Below are 20,058 nucleotides of genomic sequence, written 5' to 3' on the forward strand. Positions count from 1 at the left end.
TTAGAAAAGTGACACGCAAGTGTGAGGATAAATGTTATTTAATGCTCTCATAGACTGGATTGAACATGGTTGCGTGACATAATGGACGCTCCAAAAGTTGAACAGCGTAGTTTCGTGAGGTTTTCGACAGCTGAAGGTGTTTCCCAAAAAGAAATTAGTCGCCGTATGGCTGCCGTATACGTTGAACATTGCATTTCATTGGTCACTGTGAAGCGTTGGAGCAAACGGTTCAGAGAAGGACGTGAAAGTTTCAAGGACGATCCAAGACCGGGCCAAAGCAACCGTGCAATCAACCCCAACGCAATTGCAGAGGTTGATGAGCTGATTAGACAAGAACGGAGGATAAGCATCGACGAACTGGCAAAGCGTGTGAACAGCACTCACGGCTCGGTTCACACCATAATTCATGAACATATCGATTATCGGCTCTTGTGTGCGCAATGGATGCACAAGATTTTGAACCACCGCCAGAACACCGAGAGGTTCGGCACTGCCTTAACTCATGTGATCCGGTATCACAACGAGCGTGACGACTTCTTGTCTGCAATTGTAACCGGGGACGAATCATGGGCGCTATAACGTAAAACTATTCCAAAATTTTCTATTCCAATTCTGCGATAAGCCCTCCGCGATTGGTCAAAAACTTTTTTGGACCACTCCCACTTCATCTGTCTGTCAAACGACGTCACAAAAACCAGGATAGCTCCCCACCTGATATGAGGTGTACACACTGATTATGCGCGATTTGACCGAACAAAAGAAGAATATTTATTTCTGATTCGACGCCTTTTCTCCGTTGGCCCTCGGCTGTTGGTCAAAAGTTTTGGGGCTGCACCCACTTCACTTGCCTGTCACGCGACGTCACAAAACCACAAAACCTCCCCGCGTCAAAGTGACGTGTACGCGTTAAATATCCATTAATATGCCGAACAAAACTGACTTTTCTTCTGAATAGCCGTACGCTGTCCTGTTCCGAAAGGAATAAAAGATGGCTGCCGCCGATCTCTTAGGCACTGGCTAGTCGCACGTGCCGGAGAGCATCGGTTTATTTGCGTATAATAAAACTTTTTGCGTGGCCGTGTAACGTTTTCGAGCACTTTCAGCACGTTTAGGACCTCTTTCTGTCAACTCTTCTTTGCTGAGGATCCGTTTTAGCGTCATTCTTAACCTTCCGTTGCATGCCGCCGCGATTTTGGACCAGCAACCACAAGTTAAGCAAAAGAAATCGGACCAATCGCAGACGCCGGCACCACCCTATTTATCCGGTTATTGATTTTAAGTGCAGTGGCTCGGCCCCACCGAATCCCTCTCCACTTGAGTGTGCCCCTCGCCTCCTGTCAGCCAATTAGATAAGACAACCAGCTCAGTGTAGGCAGTGTTATTCGTTTTTCAAGCAAACAAAAGTGAACTCCTATGAACTAGGAGATCGTTTGATTGGCCTGTCCAGACAATCCTGCGGGTGACCGCCCGATGCTTCCGTCGGCGGTTACGCAAGTTTGACGTCAGAAGATTGGAATAAAAACATATTGGAATAGTTTTACGTTATAGGGCCCATGGTGCCACTATTACGAGCCTGAAGCACGACGGCAATGCTTACAGTGGAAACATTCGAATTCACCACCCCCAAAGAAAGCAAAGGCCGTCATTTCCGCCGGAAAGGTGTTGACTTCTTTTCTTCGATCGCCAGGGGCCATTACTGATCAAATTTGCTAAACTTGGAAAGGCTATCAATCGTTTCCGATATTGTGAAACGCCGGATTGGCTGCGTGTCGCAATCAAGAACAAACAACGTGGAAAATTGACAAATGGGTTCATCTTGCTCCACGACAATGCCCGTCCCCAAGTCGTTGATGTGGTTAACACAAAAGTGGCAAAGTTCAAATGGGAAACCTGTCGCTTTGCGACTTCCACAATTTGGGGCAATTGAAAAAAGAACAGCTCAGGGGAACCAGATTCATGTCGGACGATAACGTGAAGGGGTGAGTTGCAGACTTTTTGAAGCAGCAACTTTCTGAGATGGGAATCACGCGACTCGTTCGTCAGTGGGACAAATGCCTCAATACTCATGGAGACCACTTTCAAAATAAAGTGCCGCAGTTGTCATATATTCGCATCGGCTCACTTTCATTTGGCTCGCCCTCGATTATCTTGCTCCTGCTCTTTATATGTGCTCTCTGTTGCGACTGTAATTTCGGTGCAATTACTCACAATACACGACCGGTGACAGCTCCTCCTGCGCAATACATTGAAACGAAGGACAGCGTCATTGACCGTTGTATATGTACAAAAATGTAAACAAGTTTCTTGCATGACATAGCTTCATTAAAATATTTGTCCTCAACTTCTTCATTTCACGGCCTTTACATTTTTCATATCAACAGCATGCACTGCTTTACTGGTTTCTAATTGATATAGTTCTAAAGCTCGTATGATATTTTCTTTACTTATTAAGGAAACAAAATTTTATGGAAGCATTGATATCAGTTATTTCGGGCACAACTTTGGGGATATATGAGGATATTCTTTCATGAAAAAAATACATGTTTTACTTGTCTTGACAGTGCGTAGCTTTCAAAAATTCGTTTGCAGCATCTTTGGTAATTGCAATGCAGTTATTATTCATGTATTTGATCCCTCGACAAATTCTGTAAGGAGGAGGCCGAGCTGTAACGTGAGCCCCCCCCCCCCCCGGTACGACATTTCTGGCTACGCCACTGATTATGGCATTATTTTTTTTTTCGTATATTTACTCAGCATCAGAGCCAAAAACAATCGGAAGTGTTGCCACTGAGAAATGGGTGTAGTTTGCATTCACAACTGGTTGGGTGCGAGTCAATCCGACCGTTTTTCAAAACCTTGATGAAATCACTGCGGTCATGGATATACCCAGAGATATACTAGTTTCTGTAAGCATCGAGAGAATGAGGGAAAAACCACAAGTTTCGGCAATCGTACGCGGTACAGTTATACAAACGGCATGCGAACAAATCGGGGGAGGAGAGCTCCATGGCCCTTCCTCCACCCATTTGCGACCGCCACTGGACCCTGACTTGCTTTCACATTGAAACTTTCAATTTCATTCGTGTCTCCATAATGCCTCTCCACTCTAAGAGCCCTCCCCCTGAAATTTTCCGTTATTTGAAGACGGATGGGGTGGTGGGCGAGGGGCGGTGCGGATTCATCAGAATATTTCGGGGGGAGGAGGGGAGGGGGGCGATAGAATGTCACACCCCAGGTGTTATCAGATGCTCGTCGCTGCACGGAGTAAGGAAGAACAGTAAAAGACATAGAGCGACTGATTTTGAGAGAGAGAGAGAGAGAGTATACTTTTAAATGCAGAATAGCTGCAGAAGATAGCGAAAACTTTTCCTTTCTCATAACGAACCACTTCGGTAAAATGTGTCAAGTTAGATAACTGAGAGGTCTTGCGACTTCTACACTTACCTTTAAAAAAATATGTACATGTGGGGTGGCCTAGAATGAGTGGCACTGGGATTCTTTATTGCGATATATGGGCACTCTAAGCGAATTTTTTTGCCGTCGTCGCCGCCGTGAGGTTCCGCATATATTTAGGTATATGTGTGCTATATGCCACGCCCTGTTATATTACATGCGGTATATGCGGGTTTTATTGTCAAACCATTCTATCACTAAAGTTGCTTATACCAGGTCTTGCATGCTTGGTAAAATTATTCCTCAGAATTATGAGAATAGTAACCCACGATGAAATGTTATCAAATAAAACAGCGACAGCGCATGCCTTTCATCTTAAATCTTCGCAGGTTTTAATATTAAAAGTGCGAAACAATAACAGTTCAAACGTCCAAATTATTTAATTTCATTGGCGTGGCTTGCGCAACCTCCCGGATCGGCCCACAGAAGAAATGTGAAACATGCCCGATACGGAAATGTGGTGGTAAAGCCGCTAAGAAAGACGGCGACTTTAATTAATAAACATAAATGAAATTGTCCGATGGCATGATTCAAACAGACGACCCCTAGCACAACAGCTCGTTTTTACTTACTCAGCTTACGTTTACTTCATATTGCCACTGCAACTACGAGTCTTGCATTTCGTGCAATATTCTAACATGTTGATATCGCATTCATTGCTTGGCCCGTATGGCGAAACTGTGATTATTCATTTACACGCTAAGGAACAGAATGGTAAACATTTTTTAAAGTTCGGGGCCGTCCCCGATCGCTGTTTTCCATTAAGCAAACGGTAACCTGTAGACATAGATCGTACACCGGTGTGGTAAAGCTGTTGACTTATTTAAACAAAGCTGTGGGAACGCATGGAACGCGTGACAACGTTTCGTAGTTCCATCGAGCTTCAAATCCGGGTTCAAAATTCGCGCGCAATGTTAAAGGTGCAAATTTTTCCGCGCGTACATGCAGTTGCGCTAAAGAATCGGTAAATTAGACATATTTTTGCACTGTTATTTGAACAAGGGTTAACGTTCAGATGAAATTTGTACCTGTGGAATTTGCTGAATTAAGCCGACCTTGAATGTTGTGTTGTTGCGTACGAAAACTCGGCTCGTTACTAACGGCTAAAACCCTCCAAAACATATGACGAGGTAAACAGACACACGTTGGCTGCAGAGATGTGACTGCTTGAATGCGGTTGCTACTAAATATGTCACTCGGATAATGCAGATGGAAACGGCCGAATACGACGTCCACTACGTTAAAAGGGTGAGTATATGAAGCTTAAATTCTTCAAAAGAGAACTTCGATGCCTAAACTGTTCATATAGTGACGGTATACCTTCGGTTCCTTAGCGTCGTTCGCCCGAACGGTTTCTTTCTGTCTCGTAATACTGAGTGCTTGCAGGTACTTAATACTGTCGCGCAGTCACTTTCCCCTCGCGAGTCACTCAAGTGGTGAAATTAATGCACATTTCTTCTGTCCAGTCGCTGTCAAAGAATGTTGTCATGTTGCCTTAGCAGAATGGCGGATCTCCTTGCAATGCATGTCGTGACGTGCTCGCGCTGCCATTTTGGATGATCGTTCGCGGTTTGGATGTCTCGCGCTCACAATCTGCCACGCGTGCGGCACATTTCAGGTCTAGTGTGCCCTGCGTTCATCTGGTATGTATGTGGTGTGTGCATAGAGAACAGATGAACGCGCGTCCCTAAATCTGTGTTCTTGGTCATGTCGTGTTACATTTGTTGAGCGCACGTATACATCGCTGCTAACGTTAGGCAGTTTGTTTTGCAGCGACTGCTGTTACATAAGGATACCTTTGGTCGGTGTCAATCATCCATCCTTATGCAATCCATTCAAAGACCTTGTTTTCTCTACTGAGTCTGGCTCCTTCGTTTCCCTAGCTCCTAGGTACTTTTCATCAGGCCACTGCATCCGGTCGATCCGGTTGCAGTGGCGCCGTGAACATCCCGTGCTGTGCTATTTGCTACCGGAGTGTGAAGCGACCGCGCACGCATACAAGCTCTACGGGACAACGTTCTTATCGCCATCACTTTGTGTCGAAGTGAACATTTATTATTTTCCCTGTGTATGCTACTTTTAATCATTAGATAACGCTCGTGACAGCGGTTTGCTATCGCTAAAGGCACTTCCTGTCACGGCTGACGCCTCCCCAGCTGTTTAGAATAACGGCGTTTCGTGTATCGTGTAGCTGGAATACTCGGCATCTCACTGAGCGTCCCATCGCACGAAGCGGCTAAAAAGCGCTTCAGAATCTGGTGACAAGACGGACCCGGCGTCGGAGCAATCGGTGTCTCACTGTCCCTAGGGGCGAGCACCTTCTCGCTCTCTCTACCTTCTCTACCACCACTCCGTGCGACGGTTGCGGTCAGCGGCACGTAAGTTCATGCGCGACGCACACCGCTGATGTGATCAGAATTTCACTACTACCGCTATCTTTAGGACGCACAGACGGCTCACAGAGCAACATCCTCGAACGAAAGAGATCCGACACTGAAACAAGTGAAGCACGTACGTATAGCCGTCGTATACAGCGGCGCGGCGCACTGAGGGCCCCGAGAAGTTGGTGCTTGTTTTTGTGTGGCGGGTTTCGTACTGCGACGCATTTCGCCGAAGCCACTCCGGTGGGTCGTCGGCTCGCCGACAACGGCACCTCCATAGTATTCACTGCTCGATCGCCGGCCTCTGTATACCAGTCGGTTGTGCAGCCGGTGATACTGGAGTAGCGAAAGTAGCTGCTGACGTGCCGCCGCGCATCTGCGTCATATTGCGCGTGACGCCGTGTGCGGCTCGGCTGCGTTGGACAGTTCGGGAAGTGCAGTAGGTCGGCTTTTGTTGACCCAGCTTCATCGTCGTGTTGCGATTGGTCATACCATAGCACAATACGCTTTTGACCTTGCTTTTACGTATGCTTTAGAATTGTGCTTATAATATTTGCTACGATTCCAGGCTTTGTTGACGTTTCTTTATCCTGACATACGGAACACTTATGTAGACATGACATATATTTGCAATATGTACTCAAGCAGTATTTCAATAACGGAAGTATAGACCCAGTGAAGCATCTGTGTCCCATAGATGTCCAGAGAACATCATATTTTAGACATTGCACACATCCTAGAGATATCTATGTTTCTCCAAACAACATTACAAATGCGTACTATGGGTAATATAAGTCCCATCCAGATTATGTTGCTGTAATATTGAAAGGATGTCGCAGCTGGACATAAGTGACCTCTTATAGATGTTTCTTTTAGGGATACAGTAGGTTCATAGAACATCTAATGGATCTCACCTGTTCACGCTGTAATGAGCTGCATACCTGCAAGTGCCACAGCAGATGTACTATGGAGTACAAATGAAATGCAAACAGCATAGCATGCGGCCGAAGCATAACTGAGCACAAAGTGTGCAGCGTCGGCCAGCAATCGTTGTACACATGCACGCGCATGTGGTTTTGACGCGGAATGCAGGGCTGCTTGTCCTAGTGCTATTGTGTCACCTGTATTTTGTTTGAAGCTTGTATTCTCGATGCGCCATTGCAGTGCCATTCCCATCTGCGATTACTGTTAAGGTGGCTAGCACTGTTGCTCCTCCAGCACAATACATTTTTGGTGCTATTCAAATTACACTTGGACACTGGCAGCTTTGATTGTGGTAACAAAAGCAAAGCAACAGACATTATGAAACTGGGTGCATGCCAGCTATATCATGCCACAGATGCAGCGATGGTGCAAGCCACCACAACAGTGTACTGCCAGATGGGAATGGCACTGCCATGGAGAGATGAGGAAACAACTTTCAGACGAAATATGGGGGATGTTTATGGTAGCATGGCGAGCAGCGCTACACTCTGCGCAAGAACCACATGCCCACGCACGTGCACAACCACTGGCCGAGGACACGCACTATACTGTTCGTTATGCCTTGGCCACACGCTCCGCTGTTCGCATTTAATTTGTCCTCAGTGGTACATCTGCTGAGGCACACTAATGCCACAGTTAGCACCATTTTCGTCAAGTAACTGGTGACCTTGTTTCAAATGTTTTGTTAACATGTAAACATGTAAATGTCAAAATTTAGATTGCAACACTCCTGAGGTATCTTTCTTATTAGGGCGAAGTACTTGAATGGCTCATGCACTGAAAAACCTGATGTTCGACATTATGACACTAAAATTTGATGGCATCAAAATTGGGGCTCGAACCTTCGACCTTTGGTGTTAAATAGGGTAGAGCAAATTAAGGCACAGTTCGTTAAGATATAGTTATTAGGACACACTAACCTACGACATTTTGTGGGATATGGGCGAACCAGCCATATCTCCAAGTAGGATTCCAATTGACATCGTAAAGGTCGAGAGTGGCACCTATGACCTTTGGTGTGAGCCAGACCTTCGACCGTTGTTAGGAGTCGAACACGCGGCGACCTTTGGTGTTAATTAAGGCAAAGTTAAGGCACTTGAACCCATGACTCAACATGGAGATATGGACGAACCAGCCATATCTCCAATTTCGATTCCAATTGCCATGGTGAAGGTAGAGAATCGAACCCACTACCTTTGGCTTTAATTAAGGTGAAGGTTATTATGATAGTTAAGTCATTCGAACCCACAACATATTGTGTTAATTAGGGCGATGTTAATTAAGGTACAGTTAATTAAGATGTCATTAACACACATGCCATCGACCTTTGGTGGGAGCCGAACCCACATGTGGTGTTAATTAGGATGAAGTTAATGAAGACATGTTAATTAAGATATGGTTAATAAGAGCACTCGTACCCTAGACCTTTGGTGGAGGTCCAACCGATGGTTTTAATTAGGGTAAAGTTAGTCAAGGCACAGTTCATTGAGGTCAAGTAAATTAACGCACTCGAACCCCCGACCTTCGGTGGGAGAAAACAAGTAATAGGAAATGCATTTAAATGAGGATGGCAAGTAATTTAACGAATGTCTTGTGAGCGCTCAGGCTTCATCCTTTTTGCCTTCATCCTTTTTAGCATATGCTAAAGTGACTGTCAACTTTTATATGTAGTCCTAGCACTGATCAAAATGTGAAAATTGGGCTGACGAAGTCGTAGATCTGTATTTTGAACCTTGTGAATTATTACAAATACTGCAATGTCTATGTGAAAAAGTGAGTTCAGTAAGCACTGGGTAAAGCACACAAGTGAGACTCAATGTCATATCAACGTTACTTACTATATATACACTTGATAAAGCTTTATTGCAAAAATTGTTGGCAAACAGCCAGGCACATGTATGAAAATGTTCATTGCAAGTTCTGGCTGTGTACAAACAGGTTAAACATGGATCTAAAAAAAAAAACATAAAGAACTTCAAAAAATTCAACTTGACTAAAGCAGAAGTAATGAGAAAAGGGTGTTAAAACTCAGAAAATGACCAGCAGTCACAATGGCACAGTTACATTTAAAAGATTAAAACTGATTAGTAGGAGGTAATATCGTACTAATGAAGCACCAAAATGACCTGCATGCCAGCACCTGCATCTGGGGCCATGAGTTTAAAGATAGAAAGCCAGTACTTTCTAGCTGTCTTTAAAAATATGTACTAAAAGAAAACCCACACGTACAGAATCCTTTGATGGAATATTAATCTTGATAAGCAACTTGCTTAGGCAGCTTCTCACACCACTAAAGTGCCAAAAACATAATGCTGCTAGAGACTTCGGGATAAGCATTGCAAATGAGAAATATCTCTTGACACTTGAAGAGGTACGCTAGAAACCAAGCCATACAAACATGTCTGAAACTGAACTACCAAAATGTTGCCCTCAGGACATTTCTATAAGTTTTCCGCAAGGCGAACAAACGTACCACAAATAGTAGTCGGAAGCACAGCTCTAAATTTCAGTAAGCAGCTGTACAGTTCTGCCTAGTATATAGTACTTGGGCCATGGTCAACCGAACAAAAGTGAAAAAGGCACACCAATGCAGCACACTTCATGTTGCTTGCATTTGGTAAATTACCCTGCGCTTACGTCAAGGGCCATGCTGATTTGATATCGGTGGCCATGTCAAGTCAAAGATATTGATATTGCGAGTTGAAGTGTGCTTTTCTTTATAATCTATCCAAATATGTTGGCAAGTTAAAGATTACATTTTTTAACAGTGTACTAATAGATAAAAAGAAAGCATTTATGTATGAGAAAAAAAATGACATAACCGAAACTGAAAGTTTTGGCTTTTGACGCACGATAAACACGTTACAAAAAAGTAAGTGGGGTCATAAGTGAAATTCTGAGCTTTAATACTTCAACTTGAATCATTTCAACATGAACAGATGGATATTTCGCAATTCAGGAACACATTCTCCCTCTCGTAGGATCTCGGACATGTACATGATGGGAAAAGACAAAGTAAATGTCCAGCTACAGTTCTGGAACAGACAGCAGGGCGATTTTCCCTTTCCCAGGATCTCATTGTTAGGCATTAGAGACAATTTGCTTGTATTTCTGCGTGATGGTGCGTTCATCTAGTCACAACGCACAATGTACAGACAATGCACAGAAGCTTTGGTTGTGCAAGAGATGTCCAAATCACAAGGATGTTCGGCGTCCTTCGTACGACCCTTGACTGCCATGCAGTAGTGGAGCATATTATAGATGTGAACTAGATGTCGTTAAATACTTTGGATATTTGGTCTTTTGTGGTATGTCCAATGAATATTTGTGGTTTGCTGGGGAGAGGCTTCATTCACATGCCCATATCAAAGTGACTTGTTGTTTTTGAGCTAACAGGCCACCCACTTCTATAGTTATATGGAAGAAAGCGAGCAGATTTTTCTTTGTCAATGCATAGTGTGTTTGGATCTCCTGTCCTGCTACACTAAAGAATAGTGATTGTCAGTGACATGAAAAAGTCTCAGAACATATAAAAAATAGAGCAGAGAGATGTGCTGATGATAAACATTTAGTCAAGGCTCGGCTGTGCAGTGGCATAGCCAGGAATTTTTTTTGGGGGGGTCACCCACTTGACTGGAGAAAGGGGGCACATGCTTGGTGCGCCCCTCTGCCCCTACTCCCCTAACCATACCCCTGCAGCTGTGGCATTCTCAGACAGGTGCCTATTGTTCTTGACAGCATAAGGTTGCTGAGCACGAGGTCGCGGGATTGAATCCCGGCCACGGCGGCCGCATTTCGATGGGGGCGAAATGCGAAAACACCCGCGTACTTAGATTTAGGTGCACGTTAAAGAACCCCAGGTGGTCGAAATTTCCGGAGTCCTCTACTACGGCGCGCCTCATAATCAGAAAGTGGTTTTGGCACGTAAAACCCCATAATTTAATTTTTTTTGACAGCATAAGGTTGTTCAGTGTCAGTGAAACCACATTTGCTGCCCTTTTTTCTTGCACCTTTGCTGTTGTATTCTTCCTTTTTACGCCCCCATTCTGTGAGTAGTGGGTGTTTGTTTATGCTTGTGTAATGCATCTTGTCACCTCTTCAATTTAAAGACCTTCCTCCTGTATCATTGTAGCTGCCGCATGTTGTCACCGTGCAGAACCAGGCATGCGTTACACACTAATATTACTCTGTGCTGCAGAAGTACAGCATATGCTGCCGAGGGCTTCGCAGAAACATGGCCACACATTTGGAAACTGAAAATGCCTACTTCCAGGATGCAAAATCACATCATTAAATTAATTGAATCGCAAGAGCTGAATCACATGAGTGTTGGCTGAAGCCACATGCTGGAGTTGGCTTGTGTGGGTTGTCTGGTTGGCTGGGAATGGGATACAACATGGCCACTGTCCATGCCACAGTTCGTATTGCCACCCATAACATATTTTGAAAATGTGTCTTTTATGTTTGCCTTTCATCATTGACTCTTAAAACGGCAGCTTAATTAAAAAATCTCCAGGACAGAGCTTCTCCCAGAGATCTCCAGCCACCCTTACCATGAATGAATGAATTTACCCTATGACCACGCATTTCCTAATCTCATCACCTTTTATATTTCTCTGGTGCCCTCTACTACTACTCCATTTAGTTGACCATTTGCTCATCCATGCTGTGTCCGTCAAATGCAGGAGAGTGTAGAGGAGGAGGGCCACGGCGGAAGACGGGGTCGGCGCAGCTCGGGCAGCTCTGTTGGCACTTCGGCGACTGGCGGAGGAGGGCGCAGCAGCGGCAGTGGCAGCAGTGGGAGCAAGAGGGGTGATATGCGAGCCAAGCTGGAGCGCAGCCGACAAAGTGCACGTGAGTGCCGAGCACGTAAGAAGCTGCGTTACCAGTACCTCGAGGAATTGGTGGCCGACCGGGAGAAGGCCGTGCTGGTGCTGCGCCACGAGCTCGATTTGGTGAGTGCTGCAGGCTTCCTGGTGGCACCATGTATTGCAGTGGCTCTTCTTGAGATCCGTTCTTGTCGCCCATGACAAGAATGCCCCTTGGAATGTTGAAATTTTGTGATCTGGCCCCCTTGAAGTGTGCCCTCTTACAAACACCATCATCCTTGCTGTTGTAATAAGCACGTGCAAAATTGCTTCTTTGCCCATTTTTATGCCTAGGTGTACGCTTTTGGCATGGGCTGTCGTCAATATAGAGACAGCACCAACATGGGCATAACGCAGACATGTGGCATACCTCTGCAAGCAGGGTTGGTATAATGTGACGACGTTTTTCAATTGAGTCTATTCCTTTCTTATCATTCATCGCCCGTGACTGGCCTATCCTGCTGATAATGTTGGTGGAGCACCATTTGGACCTCTGATGAAACAGGTAAAGGATTAGAATCGTCACATTATGCCAGCCCAGCTTTTCATTGTCATTCTGTTCATAGTTTCTGTGTTCCAAGCTCACAAGCTGATAGGGACAGCTGTGTAGAAGATCTACGTTAATGGGGATACTTGCTCCAATTCCTTAATTAAAAGTATTCATGTTGATTACTATAAAGCTTGTGCAAATAATTATTTTGACATCGTGAACCTTTGTACTTCAGTGACATGGTGCGACATGCATGTGAGGAAAGCAAAGCTTAAATTTATGTTGCCACTAGCAAAAAAATCAACAGAATGGGTCAGAAAAATAACCATTGCAAATTATATCTTGACCAAGTGCAATTGGTTTCTCCAATTTCCATGTCTACGCAATTTAACAGTCGGTACATGCTCTTGCTGCAACAAAAGGCACTTGTTGATATGTTCCTGTTGCCCATTGGGCAATTGCACATGATGGTTTTGTGAAGCAAAAGGATTCAATGTATGACGAATTATTGTGTGTCTACAGTGGTTGGCTGTTAGATTCTTTCTGCTCCGCATATCTTGTGGCTATGTTGCACAAACCTTGTAGCTGCTTCGAATAACAGTGTGCAGTTTGTCATGATGTCTCTTCAGCACTTTTGACGACCATGGTGCACCAACAGTAGTGATAAGAGAATTCTAGTGTGGGCATATTTATTTTAACCCAATATCACTGCTTGGTTCTATGTTTGTTGTTGTGAGCAATATCACCGTAGTAAATGTGTGCACAAAAGTGCCGCAGCTTGCAACTCCAGGGTCATCATCAGCTTCTTTTTTTTTTTTGTCCACTGCAGGACGAAGGCCTCTCCCAGCGATCTCCAGTTGCCCCTGTCTTGCACGAGTTGATTCCAACTTGCACCTCCAAATTTCCTAATTTCATCAGCCCACCTAATTTTCTCTCATCCTCAACTGCACTTCCCTTCCCTTGTTACCCTCAGTGGCTATGGTGTTAGGCTGCTGAGCACGAGGTCGCGTGATCGAATCCCGGCCACGGTGGCCGCATTTTGATGGTGGCGAAATGCGAAAACACCCGTGTACTTAGATTTAGGTGCACGTTAAAGAACCCCAGGTGGTCGAAATTTCCGGACTCCCCCACTACGGCGTGCCTCATAATCAGAAAGTGGTATTGGCACGTACAACCCCATAAATTAATTTTTTTTTCCTTGTTGCTCATTCTGTAACCCTAATGGTCCACCGGTTATCTGCCCTACGTGTTACGTGGCCTGCCGAGCTCCATGTTCTTTCCTTGATGTGAACTAGAATATCAACTGTTGCCTTTTTCTTGATCCAGGGTAACTCCAGGGGAATGGGACTCAAAAGCATTTTTGAACATAGGCGTCCATCTTGTAAATGATGTAGCTATACTACAATGAATTAAAAGCGCCACCATGAATGATAAAAGCTGGTTTTCCACCTCGTTTTGAGCTGTGGTTAAAGCTACCATAGCAACAGGATGGCTGTAGTGACAAAGTAAGTGCCATGAGGACAAGTCATAGAAAAAGACGAGTGAAGTAGCAGCTATCACAGTTAATTATTTAATTGTGGCACTGAAATTCTCTTTTAGTGGCCCTTTATACCTTAGCTTTGCTAAGTGCACATAAAATGCTACGTTCCTCTCCTGTTGTGAAGTAAATATACGTAACTGTAACATTTAATGTACATTTGCATGCTAAAGTAATAGACTTTTCATCATGTTGCGAACTGCAGTTGCACGTCACTTGACAAAACAGCTATGTTATTTCTTGTTTACGATGTAGGCATACACCTAAAGGGCATCCCAAGTAGAAAGGACGGCAACATCTTTGCTGGCTAATGCAAAAATAGAGGCCAGAATCGGAGGGGGAAGAAGAGCTCAGTTACTTTTACGCACAAGCATGCGGTAAATGTTGTACTTAAACTGAACACAACACACCATAAGTGCTTCTTTGCTTCCTTGAGGAGGGCGCTGGACATTTGTGATTGGGTGCTTGCTTGATGCATTTTTCATCCAATGCATTCAATTTCTGCTCCTTGCAGCCTGTGTTCGTTAAAGTTCGGCTGCCATATGCGTGCCTTCATTGTTCAGCTTAAGTCTTATAGGAAGTGTACATATTTAGGTGGTAAATGTCTGGGGTAAGCACATGTAGCATATCCTTGCAGTGTTTCTTGCTAGAATGACAGCTAGCTGTGTAAAAAATGGTATTTTCGTTCCTTGTGTTTCAGTACCAACAGTACTTCAAAGAGATGGACCAAGGCAACATTCCCCAGGCTGTGCTCGAAATCCTAGAGAGAGAACACGAGAATGAGCAGCAAATCCCACAAGAATGATGCAGCGGAGCCTCGTGGCAACTTACTCGCATGACGGTGTTGGTTGATTTGAGCGAAATGCAGCAGCACAGTGAGCATGTTCAGACAGTGATGAGCTCCAGGTCGTTACTGTCCTTTGATATGTGTTACTGACATCGTTTGTTCACCTAGAGTTTCATACTGACTGGCACAAAGGACACACGAGAAGGAAGGAAAGAAAGCGGGTGCTATCTCCAACATCTTTCATGCTGTTGGTATGACGGCACCATTCTGGCTTTGTTGTGTTGAGCTGTTATCTCCTCGCAGTGTCCTTCGTGCACTTTAGTATGAAATTATACCAACCCATTCAAAACATTTATGCTGCTTATATGGAGTGCGATGCAACATTCTTTGTTTTATTGCTTTGCTTTTTTTTTTTCAACATCTTTGTTCATTACCAAAGCAATTTGCTGGAGAGCCATTCCAGTAGAAACTGTGATTAAAACAGTGCCCTAGTTTGGCCAGTTGGGAATATATAACGTGGTTGATAAAAAATTTTTGTCCATTATGTGCATTACAGCACGAAAGTGTCATGATGTAAAATTACAAGGAAGGCTTGTGAAGAAACTTAGCCACTAGAAACATCAGTGTTGCAACCGCTGCATCGCATTGTACCTGTAGAGTTCTTGATTCCTGGAAAATTAGGACAAGGGTTCAGACACCTCTTCAGAACTTTTAAAAAATAGGGATGCAACAAGAAGCCAACTGAACGTCCCAGAGTTAGCTGCAGTCGTAGGTGCAGCGGCTTTGGTTTCTTTTGATGAAATCTGTTCGTGACGGATAACATATATCGCACCACATATGCAGTGCAATGTATCTGGTGTGGTTGTTCCAGATTTTGAAGCTTATTTATTTGTGATGTTGAGCTGCAATCATACGCAAGTAGGAAAAAAATAAAATCGTAACACTTTTGTCTAATTCCTCCAATGCAGAGTCATGCTCCACATCGTTTTTTTCTACTTTGCATTTCATTCTGGCCCAGCAGTACATATTTTTGTGAGAAAAGCAAACTTAAACTTGCATAGCAATATTTTTTTTTTTTTCAGGAAAGCAGTACTGATTGTTATGGAATCATATTTACTGTTGTTACAGATTATACACATAGCACTTTATGAATGCAATATTTGTTTTTGCCATTGCTGTGAGACAGGGGCATTGTTTGCCTCGTTGTGACATTTTGCAGTCCCCCAGAAACAATTGGAACCAGGGATGGGTGCGCCTTATGTGATTATGTAGAACTCCTTTTCATGCTGCAGTCACATGCTTGGCTACGTATGACAGTGCTTGTTTCTGTTATAAATGAATTGTGAATAAGATCACACGATGCACAATGTGTGATTGAGACATCTGTTGTGGCTCTTCTTGCAGCATTGCCGTTCTTGTGCGTTCACAAGAATCATGTGCATCATGCACTTTTGTGTTGCGTTGAAAGTTGCTTGTTGTATTCAAGGTACAATAACGTTCCTCTATTATGTTTGGTTGCAGCAGGCATTTCTTTCTTGCTTTGCTCATTGGTGATGGTTCTGTAAAGAGAAGCTGTGATATGTTACTACTAATGATCTTTAACTATGTTGAGTTTTTAAGGCTGTAGAAATTATTTGCTTGAGGAGTTTTAAAGTTATGCATCTAACTTTATCTGGTCAACCAAGCAGTACCAGCAAACAGGCTGGATAGCTCTGCTTACTCTTTTTTTTTGCCCCGGCTGTTTGACTTCATTGTGCAGTTTATCATTGTTTGTGACAGATACAGAACTGTTCTTGACCACACAGCTATTTGCATCATGCCTACCAGTGTAGCAGGTTATGCTTTGCTGTTTGTACTTTTCTGTGTTAGACAGTTGTCAAGAAACTATTATTATTTTTTTCCTTTTTTAAGCCAAAGATTAATCTGTTCTGCAAGAAGCAACTATTGGCATGTGAAATTTCAAACACTTCCAGTGCGATGTCATTGTTATTTGGCTCCTGTTGCTGCTGTTGTATGAATGGAAAGATATGCTGGATTAAAAGCTTGATTGATACCAACTCTCTCCATTTTTTACTTTTAACTCTTGTATTAGGCCATGTGTGATATTGCAGTCTGACACTTGCAGGTCCTGATAATGCTATTGGTTTCCATCTCTGCTAGCAGGATTGACATAACATGGCTCTTGCTGGTTGTCCTGTGAATACTGTGGAAAAAAAAAATTGTGCATATAGAATGCACTTGTTGGAATGACGTGAAATGAAGCTTAATGAAGTCTCAAATCCTATGCGACTACCTAAATGTGATGCATAAAATTATTTTCATGCGGTGCAACGTGTAAACATGCAAAATTTCTGCCTATGCATTGCATCATTCGCAAGCAATGGAAAAATGCAAGCACCTAATAAGATGGATGCACAATGTGAGATGTTGATGCAGCAATGTTGCGAGGACAAAGGCAATGTACAATGCTTGTCGAGGAAAGAATGGCGATTTGAGAGTATGCATAGAAAGTGCGACACATATGTAAACATATTTTAAGGATTCTATACCCCTTAGGTTGAGTAGGACATATCCAGTTGCATATACCAAATGGCCTAAGAATGGGGTAAACCAAATTTAAGAAATTCAAGAAAGCCATTGAGTATCGTATTTAAGTAAGTGAATTTGCATTAGAGACATTTATGAGCTGACGTGCAGGTTTTATGTCGTGATTTAATATTTTATTACAGACAATGCTGGTGGGCTCACTGATACATAGTATGGACCAATTCCTTGCTATGCATTATAAGCCTGTTAGCTGTGTCCTATATGGTGAGATGCCAACCGACCGATGCGAAACTGTGGGGACTAGGCAAGCTTTTAAATAAACACATCTCTTGAAAAAGCTGTGTGTTGGCGCAACACATGCTGGACTTTTGCGAACAAGCATCAAAACTCGTTCAAAAACGGGGAAAGTGGCAACACCTATATTGTGTAGTTCACCCCTAATAGCGAAGTCCCGCGGGGCACTTTTGATCATGGTCGAGCCCAATCTGGATAGAGTTTCTATCGAAAACGCCTATGTGGCACTGGTGTGACAATCTAAACAGCTGTGCAAACAGCTCGATGCAAGTGGTGGAAAGATGCACATAAAGGGAACTCGTTTACACCCAGCCATTCATATTCAGATCATGTAGAAATATTTTTATGTAGAACTATCTGATTGCCCAGTGTTGCAATGTGACAGAAACATACACAGATGAATTAGTAGATAGAAAAATATATTTTTTGTTTAATATTTTCAGTGCCTTTTTGAGGGAAGATGCGGTACACCAATAACCTAGCCGAATCTGCACATTCAGAATGCTACATGCCAACCTTCAGGTCGCCGTAATGCCTTGTGGGGTCTGGAGTGCTCTAACAAAAGAAGCGACAACACAGTAGTGCACACGAAAAAAAAAAGGCATTTATTAAGCAATTTCTATAGAAAAAGCCAGTTCGTCGAAATACAAGGAATAGTTCCTCGGTGGAACATGTTTCCAAATCGATGAAGTTCAATTCGCCACGCAAGAGTTGCCAAGCGAATATTTTGCCAGTGTCTGAGGCGAATCGTCTGCCGAGTGCGACCTTGCGAACGAAAGCGACCATGTTGGAGCGATCGTGTTCATCCATGCCGGTGCCGCTCTCAGAAGCCGAACGGGAAGCCTCCCACGGGTTAGTCCCGCCAATCGTGAACTACTATGTTCAGACTGATAAAGTAGTTCAAAAGTCCATTTTTGTTCATTTCGCGGCGATAGGTTGATTAATAGAAGTTGAAACGAAGGTCAGTTTCTTTTTTTGTTTGGAATTTCGCGCCGATTCTGCAGCGTCAATACGTCGGCAAGACGTCACGGATTTCAAAGTAAAATGTTCGTACTTGTGCAGTTGTGGGCTCAGTAGAAGTTCTTGACGCTTGCTGAGGTCAGTATTTGGGACTTTTAGAACACACTGTAGTCCATCTTTGCCAATAAAGAATTATCAAGGCTTGAGCAGACGTCGTCCAAAATTTATGCAGTCACGGGAAGCTGGAGCGGGAACATGTGCGGGTACTTCAAGGCGGTGTCGTCACCTGTCAATCTTTTGTTTTTGGGCATTTTTTCACTTACCGAGCCTTTTCTCCTGGTAATATAATGGCTAATGGCATTTTATTGGTATTGTATAAACATAATTTGCTAATACCGGTCAGAATATTTTTCTCTGTAGAGCACGCCGATGTCCCCCAGCCGAAGAGCAAGCTAGCACGTTATCCACGCCGTCAGGTAGCGCGGTAGCATCTGAACGTGCGCGCTATCTCTCGTCGCAGCTGAAAGCAACAATATATAGCAACGACACCGACCCTCTGTCATCGCGTGTGCGGTGCAGGGAAGCCGAACGCCAGGACATGCAAAAGCCATGCGGGGAAGCTTTCTTCTTTTCTTGCTGCAGTTGTGGCTCACAAACTTCTATTCCCAACTGTAGGCGTGAACCAGCTTCTGATTATGTGCATTTTGCACCAGGTATGTTTTTTGGAACATAATACATTTTCACAAGGCCTCTGGGCTGTGGCACTGTACTTTGTTTTAGGTACAAGCCAAAGCACCAGGTTAATTTCCCAACTCTGCAGGATACCTATGCAAATGATTCACAATTGTGAGGTGTTGCAAGTTCCACAAATTCCCAAAACTTATTAACAGCAGAGCTGTTTAAGCTTTAGTTCCGCCGTGAAGTGTTACCAGAAAACTCGGCCCAGCTGTGCACCGCCACGCGTTGCCTAGCAACCACTTGCAAGAGCATTGAGCCATGTAACCTCCTCGCACCCTTAGGTGCAGCAAGTGTTTCACATTAATGAGATCAGCATAAAGAAATGAACACTTTTTATTCTCAACATCCTGCAGCAGGCTCTTAGCTGTTTCAGTGAGGTACTCCTTTCAATGGTTGCTATATGTGAGAAAACAATTATGCAGATCCAACACATATGTTGGAATCTGAGAAGCAAAGCTTTTGCGATGCAGTTAAATGCCATGTAATTGATGTTCTACACAGCATTTTGAACCATAGCAATTACCTGCCTGCCATTGAAGATGTCACATGGCTCACCACATGACCGCTCATTATACTGTTTCTGGGATTGGCCCCCTTTGCTATGACGCTGTGCCGACTAGAGCAGGTCGATCCTGAAGATAGCGCAACAGTAAATTTCATTTTACTCAGTGAAACACTGACCAAGCAGATGCGCCAAACCTCAAGCCCTAGGAAAATAGACATAGAAAGGTTTGCTTTATTAAAGGAATTGTGCTCGCTACGACATGCATTTGTCGCAGTGAGGACATTTGTATTACTTTCTTAACACAGAGTCATTCCATAGAAAACAAGGCCAGCAGCCAGGCAGTATATGATGGTAGTGCTATCTTGCATATGAGCTATTCGGCAAAACAGCAGCAACCACCATGGCCAGGAAAGTCTGGCAGTGTTTTCAAATGACGCTTCACTTCACGACTGCAGAGAGTCAATTAGAGGAAAGCCCAGAGTGTTGTCCAAAGCATCAGTGCCAGGGGCAACAA

At 43.8% G+C, this 20,058-nt stretch overlaps 1 protein-coding gene across 3 annotated transcripts; it reads left to right on the plus strand.

Moving 5' to 3' along the window:
- The first annotated feature begins 4,570 nt into the window (after nucleotides 1-4,570).
- On the plus strand, nucleotides 4,571-16,557 carry REPTOR-BP (REPTOR-binding partner). 3 transcript variants are annotated; one of them, XM_055066210.2, is made up of 4 exons: nucleotides 5,709-5,831; nucleotides 5,896-5,964; nucleotides 11,504-11,773; nucleotides 14,414-16,557. In XM_055066210.2, exons 3-4 carry the CDS (start codon nucleotides 11,636-11,638, stop codon nucleotides 14,516-14,518), a joined length of 243 nt encoding a protein of 80 aa, XP_054922185.1. In that variant the 5' UTR covers nucleotides 5,709-5,831; nucleotides 5,896-5,964; nucleotides 11,504-11,635; the 3' UTR covers nucleotides 14,519-16,557. The 3 variants fall into 3 exon arrangements, with proteins under 3 accessions (XP_050026730.1, XP_054922185.1, XP_054922186.1); XM_050170773.3 differs by lacking the exons at nucleotides 5,709-5,831; nucleotides 5,896-5,964 and adding an exon at nucleotides 4,571-4,701; XM_055066211.2 differs by lacking the exon at nucleotides 5,896-5,964.
- The last annotated feature ends 3,501 nt before the right edge of the window (nucleotides 16,558-20,058 follow it).

The sequence above is a fragment of the Dermacentor andersoni genome, chromosome 6 (assembly GCF_023375885.2).
Source record: "Dermacentor andersoni chromosome 6, qqDerAnde1_hic_scaffold, whole genome shotgun sequence".
NCBI classification, from domain to species: domain Eukaryota; kingdom Metazoa; phylum Arthropoda; class Arachnida; order Ixodida; family Ixodidae; genus Dermacentor; species Dermacentor andersoni.

What these genes read in the sequence shown, in the direction of transcription:
- REPTOR-BP (XM_050170773.3), top strand. Translation starts at nt 4,657, where the DNA reads ATGCAGATGGAAACGGCCGAATACGACGTCCACTACGTTAAAAGG. An exon ending in ACGTCCACTACGTTAAAAGG is followed by an intron (nt 4,702 to 11,503) that starts GTGAGTATATGA and finishes CGTCAAATGCAG; the next exon opens with GAGAGTGTAGAGGAGGAGGG. An exon ending in TGCGCCACGAGCTCGATTTG is followed by an intron (nt 11,774 to 14,413) that starts GTGAGTGCTGCA and finishes CTTGTGTTTCAG; the next exon opens with TACCAACAGTACTTCAAAGA.